Source organism: Hemibagrus wyckioides, linkage group LG14 (genome assembly GCF_019097595.1).
Source record: "Hemibagrus wyckioides isolate EC202008001 linkage group LG14, SWU_Hwy_1.0, whole genome shotgun sequence".
Classification (NCBI taxonomy): domain Eukaryota; kingdom Metazoa; phylum Chordata; class Actinopteri; order Siluriformes; family Bagridae; genus Hemibagrus; species Hemibagrus wyckioides.
The window spans coordinates 14269230-14280010 of NC_080723.1; the positions used below are offsets into that span (position 1 = coordinate 14269230).

Here is a 10781-nt window from a genome sequence, read left to right on the forward strand (position 1 = left end):
AACCATTAACTCCCAGTCTACTGATCTAATTTCCTTTGGGGTGCTTTTCTTATAGCTAATATAAACCCTGGAAATCTTTGGAGCCTTTACACACACACACACACACACACACATCCCTATATATTCAGTTAGTTTGTAAAACCAGTATTCAACAAGAAACTAGTTTGTATAATAGAGCATCAGTGTAGTGTTCCCCTGAGCTGCCCCTAGTGCATGCCATTCATCAGTGCAATGTGGCAGTGAGCCACACACACACACACACACACACACACACACACTCTGAGTCGCTCGATACTGAGTGAGAGGCAGGAAGCAGTGGCAGTGATGGCTGTTTGTGAAAGTGTGTTTGACAGAAAGAAAGACGGTGGCAGCTAAAGAGGACAAGTGGTGAGCTAGAGAGAGAGAGAGAGAGAGAGAGAGAGAGAAAGAGCGAGACAGAGAGAGAGAGAGAGACAGACAGAGACAGAGAGAAAGAGAGGGACAGAGAGAGAGAGAAAGAGATGGAATGCAATAAGCTGTGATGCTGCAGCTCTAGCCTGGTGTGTCCTCCATTCCTGATATCAGCACAGACCACCCAAGACATGTTTTTTTTTCCCCCATTGTACATTCAGAAACAAAATCCAACCCACGTGTGAACCGACGTCTGTCTAGCTCATTCACGTCAACTCGATATATCATAATATCTGAACAGAGGAGCAACACTACAGTGGGGTCATACGTTTGCGCAGGTCTTGCAGAACCTTCTAAATATTACTAGAAAAATCAGAGTTCATAAAAATTGCATATTTTACACAACAGATCTAAATATAAATAATAACTGCATTTACACAAACCATACATGTGTCAATATCTTACATAGATATTCTAAAGGCCAGTACGTCTATAAAACATCATCCTGTTCAAAAGTTTACACACCCCCCTGGCTCTTAATGCATCGTGTCGCCTTCTGGAGGATCAGTGAACGTTTGTAGCTTTTGTAATAGTTGTGTACGAGTCTGTCACTTGTCCTCAGTGTGAAAAGATGAATCTCAACATCATATAGCTGCTGTCAGAAAGAGCTTTCGGAAGATGCCGGAAAAGTAAAGAATGTTCAGGAGCTGGAGGATTTTTCTGAAAGTCACTGGGAGGTTTAACTGCTCAGGACAAACAAGGGACTCGTGAAGAAATCTCACAAAACATAAAAACACTCACTGATCCTCCAGGAAACAACACACACTATTGTGTAAACCTTTCAACTGGTTCATTTGTGTTAATTCTGTTGTTTAATATGAAATAATTTATTCAGGGCAGAACTAAATAAAAACACAGTGCAAGTTTTTTGATCCCTCTTATTTCTTTGTCTTAAAAATGATGAGAATTTTGCAGATTCTGCAAAGCGTATGTAAACCTCTGACCCCGACTGTAACAGGATGATGTGATTACTGGATCCGATTGTTTCTTCGATCACCTGTTTGGTTACTTGGCGTAAACTAGCCTCAACAAATTAAAAAAAAAGACTAAATGTTTGTTAATGAGAAATAACAGTGCTGTTAAATGACAACAAACCACTAAATTAACGCACTGTTAACAGAATAAACACTGTAAGGATTTTACTGAACAGAGCGTTTGTTCATAATAGGTTTGTACAATAAAACTAAAAGAAATGAAACGTAAATATTTATTCCGTTCAAGAAATAAAACTGCACAGTACTCCTTTTATTTTCGACTAATATTTTGTTTGGGATTATGTTGTCACATGATGTGCCAAGAGGTGCCGATATTGCTAACGAATTTTGTCTGGAGCATGTTGCTGAGGACGAGAGGTATTTATTTTTTTCAGGTGTGCACCAAGCAACATGAAGTAAATAATAACCAGTGAAGCCATGGAGATCTCTGTTATAAACATCTTGTCTATGGTTTCTGACTAAAGTAACCCACAGAGATTCTACTGGCTCACAAGGTCAGGGTTTCATGTCCCACATCCTTTCCTCTTCAGTGTATGGCCTTTTCTGCTGGAGGAATATGATGCACTTATGGTTTGACCACTGATTTAGCTGAGAAAGCAGAAAAACAGATAGATATTGGCACCTCTGGGTATGTGACCGTATTTATACCGATCAGGCATAACATTATGACCACTGCCAGGTGAAGTGAATAACGCTGATTATCTCCTCATCATGGCACCTGTTAGTGGGTGGGATATATTAGGCAGCAAGGGAACATTTTGTCCTCAATGTTGATGTGTTAGAAGCAGGAAACATGGGCAAGCATAAGGATTTGAGCTTTTGAGTTTGACAAGGGCCAAATTTTGATGGCTAGACATGGTGAGGTGTTCCCGGTCTGCAGTGGTCAGTATCTATCAAAAGTATCCTTAAAGTCTTGTAAGTCCAGTAAAGTCGCAAACACGCAACTTACAGGACTTTAAGGATCTGCTGCTAACATCATGGTGTCAGATACCACAGCACACCTTCAGGGATCTAGTGAAGTCCATGCCTCGACGAGTCAGGACTGTTTGGGCAGCAAAAGGGGGACCATAACAATATTAGGCAGGTGGTCATAATCTTATGCATGATCTCTGCAACAACCTACTTCTCATCCAATACCCCAGTACCATTAGTTACCCTAAGAAAAAGCAGCTTTTTCTTTTTTCTCCAGCCAGTGGGAAACATGCCTTAATTAATGATCCATTAAACCCCTGACATCCTGAGAACCTGGTGTAGCCTCTCCACTCACATTAGTGGTTTTCCAGTTTGTTCCAGTATCTGTTTGGAGTTTATTCCAGTATCTGAATAACAGCATTTATATTGATTGCATTAAAAGCACGGGTTAAAGCTGATCTTATAAGGCATCAGCGCAGCAAGCTACAGTAACAGTAAAATTTCCTTTGCGGATGGTATTGTAGAACTAGTTTTGTCTCAGTAGGGGGAGCTGTCATCAAGCAGATGTAGAGGACACGGGCTTGCAGCAGACGGTGTATGAGTCAGAAGGAAAGACATGCATAGAGAAAGGACAAAGGTGCTTCTCTTTCTTTCCCCCCGGGTTTTGCCCCCGTTTGCTCTTAAAACAGAATCAGCAGCAGCTCTTTGGGACACAATACATCTTCCATTAAATGACGCGATTGTTCCTTTATTACTGTGTTTATAATAATCTTGATGCATGAAGATTTGTTAGACATAATAAACAAGAAGATCCCCAGTGGTCTTGTATAAGGGTTTATGAGCAGACCCATAAAAAGCTTTCTAGTGTGTGTGTGTGTGTAATTTTATCCCCGAGCTTTCTGTGTACATCCACAGTCTGATCAATGCATGTTTTGCGTGAGTGGGTGTGGGGTAAGTGCTATGAAGCGGTGCATAGTGAGGGGGGGTGGGGGTGGGGGGGTGCATGCATGTGGTGGAAGCTGAAGGAGGGGTTTGGGACAGGGCCATGTGGGGGATGGAGCTTTACTCACCAGCCAGCTGCTGGACTCCCGGCTGGTCGTGTGTGCTTAACAGCTGAGTCTGGATCGTCTCCACCACCCTCTTAAAGCGCCGACTCGGACCTGGAACCACATAACGGGTTTAATTCACATCAGCCTGCATGACGTTGACTGGATCTTGACTACACAGCCCCTTAAGTCTGAATACAAACAGCTGTCTATAGAGCCTCTTGAAGCCAAATTAGATATAATGGTTAAAATGACAAAGAACACTCAGGCATTAGCTTGCAAAATAATGTGTTTCTATGAGAACAATCTGACTAATGGTGCTTCCTTTGTTTTTGTTCTGCCTGTAATTGCCTGTGAGGGCAACAGAAACTGCACGTCATTGGCAGCAGTGATAATTAGAGTATGGAGCTTACATTAGCACCGTGACTGCTCCAACGCACTGCAGTGGAAAAGAGGCAGTCTGCTGGAGAGTAACTATGACATCTCTGTCTTTTTGGTTCTGTCTCTAGGTGCATGCGCTTCATGAGTTCAGGAAACCAACCAGAGCTGGTTTCAGAGCTGAGCACTTACAAAATCAGACCTGAAGAAGTTTCCTCTATACGTGTGGTGTACCGTGGTTTTACCCTCGAATCTAAACTTTTTATGTCACCAAGGGATGCACTCGCTGTCCACTTTATTAGGAACACCTGCACATTCATGCAGTTATCTATTCAGCCAATCGTATGGTGGCAGAGCAATTCATAAAGTTATGAGCTTCGGTTAATATTCACATCAAACATCAGGATGAAGAAAAAGTGTGATCTCTGCGACTCCTGGCATGCTTTTTGGTACCAGATAGGCTATTTTGAATATTTCAGGAACTGCAGATCTCCTGGGAATTTTACACAAGACAGTCTCTAGACTTTACACAGAATGGTGTGAAAAACAGAAAACACTGAGTGAGCAACAGTTCTTTGGGTGGAAACATAAGGAAAATGGCCAAGGAGGATCCAAAAACTCAAATAATCACTCTTTACAACAAGCATAAAACATCAGACCTTGAAGAATGTCCTTGTTTATTGCACCACCCTGGGTAAACTCTAGAGACTGCCGTGTGTGAAATCCCCAAGAGATCAGCAATAACTGAAACACTCAAATGGTTAAAGATCCAAAATTCTGTTGTTTGATGTAAACACAAAGCTCTTGACCTTAAGTGTGATGTACTGCTGCCACATGATTGATAGATCAGATAACTACATGAATGTGTAGGCATGCAGGTGTTCCTAATAAAGTGGACGGTGAGTGTATATATATGTACATCAGATACGGGTCACATCTAACTTCACTAGTGGTCATAATGGATCAAATGTTAGTTATAAAGATATAATAGCATCATCTCATAGCTCATAACATTTTGTTTTCTAAACAGGGACCTAAAAATATTTTTTTTCTGTTTGAGGCCTTTATTATTGTCACAAAAACATTACTGCACAGTAACTTCGTATTTCCCAACTTTTGGAGGTTGAGGTCAGAGCGCAGGGTCAGCCATGATACAGCAAGCAGCAAGGGTTAAAGGCCTTGCTCATGAGCCCAACAGTGGCAGCGTGGTGGTGCCAGGGCTTGAACCCTGATCTTCTGATCAACAACCCAGAGCCTTAACCACTCAAGCCACCACTTCCCCACACTGAAAAATACCCTGTGAGAGGAATAAGGTGTAGCTCCTCCACTCTGGCCTCCTGTAGTGAAATCATGTCAGACACAGTAGGCTACGGATGACCTGCACTTCAGAAAAGTGCCACTTCCTTTATTTTTTAGTTTAAAAAGCCCCAGGCAGTCTGAGAGAGGGCGTTTAAAAAGGGCAGTCCTGTGGAGGAAGAGAAAGTGGAAGAGCCCTAAAAGCGACTTTTGACTAGAAAATGATGACTTGTGATAATAAAGCTAGTCAGGCGTGGTTACCTGAGAGCAGGGTAAAGGTGACGGAGTAGATGCCATTCTCCTTCGTGGCTGTGCTGCTCTCTGTGTAAGTGATGTCCACCTGGAATTTCACAGGCTTCTGGAAGACAGTGGGACCTGCCGTAGACTTGTACTCTGCCCGAAAACTCGTCTGGGAGATCACACTGTGACTGAGACTAGGGATCTGAAGAGAAGAGCAAAGGTGAGGAGACATGAGAGAAGGAGGGATAAGAAAACGAGAGGTGAGAGAAGAAGGGTGAAGATGAAAGCAAATGAGAAACAAAAAGACGAAGAAAAGAAGGGATGAGGAGATGAAGGGAGTGCAGTGAAGGAGAGGAGAAAATGGAGAAAACAGAGAGGAATAGAATGAAAACAAGAGGAGAAGAGATGAGAAGTGTGGAAAGGTGGTGAGGAGTTCACAAAAGAGGCAAAGAGATATGAGTAAATGGAGAGAGAAGAGAAGAGAAGAGAAGAGAAGAGAAGAGAAGAGAAGAGAAGAGAAGAGAAGAGAAGAGAGGAGAGGAGAGGAGAGGAGAGGAGAGGAGAGGAGAGGAGAGGAGAGGAAACGATAGCAATAAAATAGAGCAGAAAAGAATTGAGAGAATAGGAGAAATGATATGAATGAAGACAGCAGATTAAAAAAGAAACGAAGAAGGGATGTCAAGATGGAAAATATTGAGGAGGGAAAAAAAAACAGCGAGACAAGATAAGACAAGGAGAACATCGAATATAAGCGAAGGGACAAAAATAGATCAAGAAAGAAAGTTGAGAAAAGATGAATAGAGGAGATGGAAAGGAAAAAAAAGAAGGACAGGAGAAAGTGAGGACCAAATAAAAGAGAAGTAAGGAGAGAAGATTCATGTTGGTGACATCATCGATGAACATCCTCCTTTATAAATACAGTAGGAGCAGTGACTCTGGTTTGAAGCTCATGCCTACACACTAGATATTGCATCAGTCTGTACGTTGGGCTTCCTACTGACAAAACTTTCTCCACCGGAGGAGGAAGAAAAACAGCAGGACATCCACTGAAACATTGTTTTCACAAGCTAATGACCACGGCTCAGCAGCAGCATGTAAACCGTGCCTTCAGTGACTCTGCCACCTCCACACACCCTGAACGAGTCTTTCACCGCAACAGCATCTATATGCTAATGATCACTGCTCTCGCATCATTTTCTATTGACCTACAATGAAAGTCTCGCTTCGGGGGAATATAAAAATGCTGTAGCCTTGCATTTTACCAAATTGTGATATAAATCAGCTAAAGTCAGCTAAATGTGCAAACACACCGAGTGAATCAACATGTGAGGTGCTTTCATATTCAGATTCGAACGAGAGGGGAAGAAAGAGGGCGGAGTTGCGTACCGACAGAAAGGCTTGCACAATGTCTGCCTTAATGGAGCTCAGAGGCTTGTCCTTGATCACCACGAAGATCTGCTCCTCCTTCTCCAGGTTGATAAAGTTACCAAACCAGGACTTTTTGGCAAGTCTGTGAGTAGAGAGAAAAAAACATGTCATCATTTATAAATCTATGAAAAAGAATCTCATGGTGTGGATAAAGGATGCATCAATTCCAGCAAGGGTACTGGGTGATACTGGGTTTATTAAATCATACTCGTAAAAAATTCCCTGATACCAACAACCCATATGAGATGAAATGACGTAATAGAATGATAGCGTACGTTATTGCGCTAATTATTATTGCGTCTTTATCCAGAGCGACTTATAAAATTGCTCTATCAATGAATACATCGATACTGGTTCACTAGCTCCCAGCCTACAAATACCATCAGTCTAAAAACTCTGCTTAGAGGTAAAATATCAAGAGAAGCACACAGACGACAGGTTTTCAGTAAGTTTTTGAGAGCTAGTTTAAATATTTCAGGAACAGGAAGGTCTTAAAGACTGTCTCAGCTGTCTGGACATCTATGGGAAGTTCACTCCACCACCTCAATGCCCAAACAGACAAGAGTCTTGACACATACCTTCCTTTGTACCCTGAGAGACGGTGGGATTAGTCGAGCAGTGCTAGAAGTTGACCCAAAATGACATGATCTTTGTCAATCAAAGCAAAACAGACTGTTCTGCTAAAACATCTGCAGCAGCATCTTCCATCACTGCACAGAGTCAACCTGGGAAAACGTCTTCAACACAAAACTCATCACTAGCCATAAGGAAAATGTCCATAGATGAAAATAACTGATACTTATCCAATATGTTATTCCAAATGATCAGCTGCTCCCAGAACTGTAATTTCCAATTCAGTGAAATCCGTTACTGAACTGAATTCAGACCCACACTGCACTGCAACACTACTTAATCTGAGGTAACTGTAGCTTATGCACTTCATGAAAAACATAGCTAGATAAAAATAACTAGCTGAAGAAATCGAGATAAAAATGAGCCTGTGAGTGCATGAACACGCATGTGCTTTTTATATCCACTCCGTAAACTGAGAAAACATAAAATAAGCTAAATAAAGTGTTCTGGTGATGCTCCTGATTAATTAATACTTAAGTAGGTTATTTAGTTCGGTTTCATACTCAGTCTAAAAAAAATAAATAACAAAATAAAAAAAGCAATAATAATAATAATAATAATAAATACACAAATAAATAAATAGATTAATAAATTAATTAATTAATTAATTAATACATAACGGTTTCCTATTTCAATTCATAAAAAAAATAGTTTCTCTCCACACCTTTATCAGACATTAATCAGACATAATCAGACATTACTCATCTTTACAGTAAAAGCTGGCCTTTGAAGACACACGCATACAAAACATCTGATTTTATGAGACAGACGGAGAATAACAAAAGAGAGAGGGATGATGCAGTCCAAGCCAGCTTGTAGTGTAACGGGAGAATCTATTACAAAAGACAAAAAGAAAAAAAAAACAAACATAAAAGATGTGTGCAGTCCTGACAGAGATGAGGCATTGCTCAGAAAGAAAAAAACTTCTGACTGTTGCCTTGTGTGTGGCATCTGTAGTAAGAAAAGCCATAGTGGGTGGCAAACCTGATAAAGCTTCCAAGAAATAAGAAAGCAGAGAGAGAGAGAGAGAGAGAGAGAGAGAGAGAGAGAGAGAGAGAGAGAGAGAGAGAGAGAAAGAGAGTGGAACGCTCAAAGGCTTGGTTGCACCAGCCATCGCTCACAATAATTTTTTAACCATGTTTATAAAAATGTGAGAAGCCTGAAGTGCAGGGGCTTTTTCACCAGAGTGTAGTTATTACGAAGCAAAGAAAAATATTACTACAGACATTACTGAAGGCCTCCTTGCGATGTCACAATATTTAGAATTGATGTCACTTTCTTTAATATATCAGTAACAGGGTTGTCCAAGATTCAAGATAAAAATATATCCAAGTTGCTAAATTTGGTCTTATCAAATCATTTAAAAGATGGATATATTACTTCTGTGTAATCCAGTTTAACAGTAAAAAAAAATCTTTTGACCTGTAATGGCATGATTCTTTATTTAATTGTGCTGCTGCTATATGATCAGCTCATTAGACATGTGCAGGTGTTCCTAATAAAGTGGACAGTGAAAGGAGTGAAATTTGAATTAAAGTTATATGTATGTGTGTGTGTATGTGTACATGTGTGTGTGTATGTGTGTGAGTGCGTGTGTGTGCATCTGTGTGTATGTGTGTGCGTGTGTGTATATGTGTAGGTATATGTGTGTGTATGTGTATATGTGTATGTATATGTGTGCGTATGTGTGTGTATATGTGTATGTATATGTGTGCGTGTGTGTATATGTGTATGTATATGTGTGCGTGTGTGTATATGTGTAGGTATATGTGTGTGTATGTGTATATGTGTATGTATATGTGTGCGTGTGTGTATATGTGTATGTATATGTGTGCGTGTGTGTGTGTATATGTGTATGTATATGTGTGCGTGTGTGTATATGTGTATGTATATGTGTGCGTATGTGTGTGTATATGTGTATGTATATGTGTGCGTGTGTGTATATGTGTATGTATATGTGTGCGTATGTGTGTGTATGTGTATATGTGTATGTATATGTGTGCGTATGTGTATATGTGTATGTATATGTGTGCGTGTGTGTATATGTGTATGTATATGTGTGCGTATGTGTGTGTATATGTGTATGTATATGTGTGCGTGTGTGTATATGTGTATGTATATGTGTGCGTGTGTGTATATGTGTATGTATATGTGTGCGTGTGTGTATATGTGTATGTATATGTGTGCGTGTGTGTATATGTGTATGTATATGTGTGCGTATGTGTGTGTATATGTGTATGTATATGTGTGCGTGTGTGTATATGTGTATGTATATGTGTGCGTGTGTGTATATGTGTATGTATATGTGTGCGTATGTGTGTGTATATGTGTATGTATATGTGTGCATATGTGTGTGTATATGTGTATGTATATGTGTGCGTGTGTGTATATGTGTAGGTATATGTGTGTGTATGTGTATATGTGTATGTATATGTGTGCGTATGTGTATATGTGTATGTATATGTGTGCATGTGTGTATATGTGTATGTATATGTGTGCGTGTGTGTATATGTGTATGTATATGTGTGCGTGTGTGTATATGTGTAGGTATATGTGTGTGTATGTGTATATGTGTATGTATATGTGTGCGTGTGTGTATATGTGTATGTATATGTGTGCGTGTGTGTATATGTGTATGTATATGTGTGCGTGTGTGTATATGTGTAGGTATATGTGTGTGTATGTGTATATGTGTATGTATATGTGTGCGTATGTGTATATGTGTATGTATATGTGTGCGTGTGTGTATATGTGTATGTATATGTGTGCGTATGTGTGTGTATATGTGTATGTATATGTGTGCGTGTGTGTATATGTGTATGTATATGTGTGCATGTGTGTATATGTGTAGGTATATGTGTGCGTGTGTGTATATGTGTATGTATATGTGTGCGTGTGTGTATATGTGTATGTATATGTGTGCGTGTGTGTATATGTGTATGTATATGTGTGCGTATGTGTATATGTGTATGTATATGTGTGCGTGTGTGTATATGTGTATGTATATGTGTGCGTATGTGTGTGTATATGTGTATGTATATGTGTGCGTGTGTGTATATGTGTATGTATATGTGTGCGTATGTGTGTGTATATGTGTATGTATATGTGTGCGTATGTGTGTGTATATGTGTATGTATATGTGTGCGTGTGTGTATATGTGTATGTATATGTGTGCGTGTGTGTATATGTGTATGTATATGTGTGCGTGTGTATATATGTGTATGTATGTGTGTGCGTGTGTGTATATGTGTATGTATATGTGTGCGTGTGTGTGTGTATATGTGTATGTATATGTGTGCGTATGTGTGTGTATATGTGTATGTATATGTGTGCGTATGTGTGTGTATATGTGTATGTATATGTGTGCGTATGTGTGTGTATATGTGTATGTATATGTGTGCGT

The 10781-nt window shown here is 40.0% G+C and overlaps 1 protein-coding gene across 3 annotated transcripts in view; it reads right to left on the reverse strand.

Annotated features, from left to right (window-relative positions):
• The window catches only part of brsk2a (BR serine/threonine kinase 2a), a 217844-nt gene that overhangs the window by 14979 nt on the left and 192084 nt on the right, over positions 1-10781 (reverse strand). For all 3 annotated transcript variants that reach the window (XM_058408321.1, XM_058408322.1, XM_058408320.1), the window contains 3 exons: positions 6704-6827; positions 5339-5519; positions 3428-3517 (listed from right to left, as the gene is read on the reverse strand). In XM_058408321.1, coding sequence (XP_058264304.1) covers positions 3428-3517; positions 5339-5519; positions 6704-6827 — 395 coding nt within the window. The remainder of the gene's footprint in view (positions 1-3427; positions 3518-5338; positions 5520-6703; positions 6828-10781) is intronic.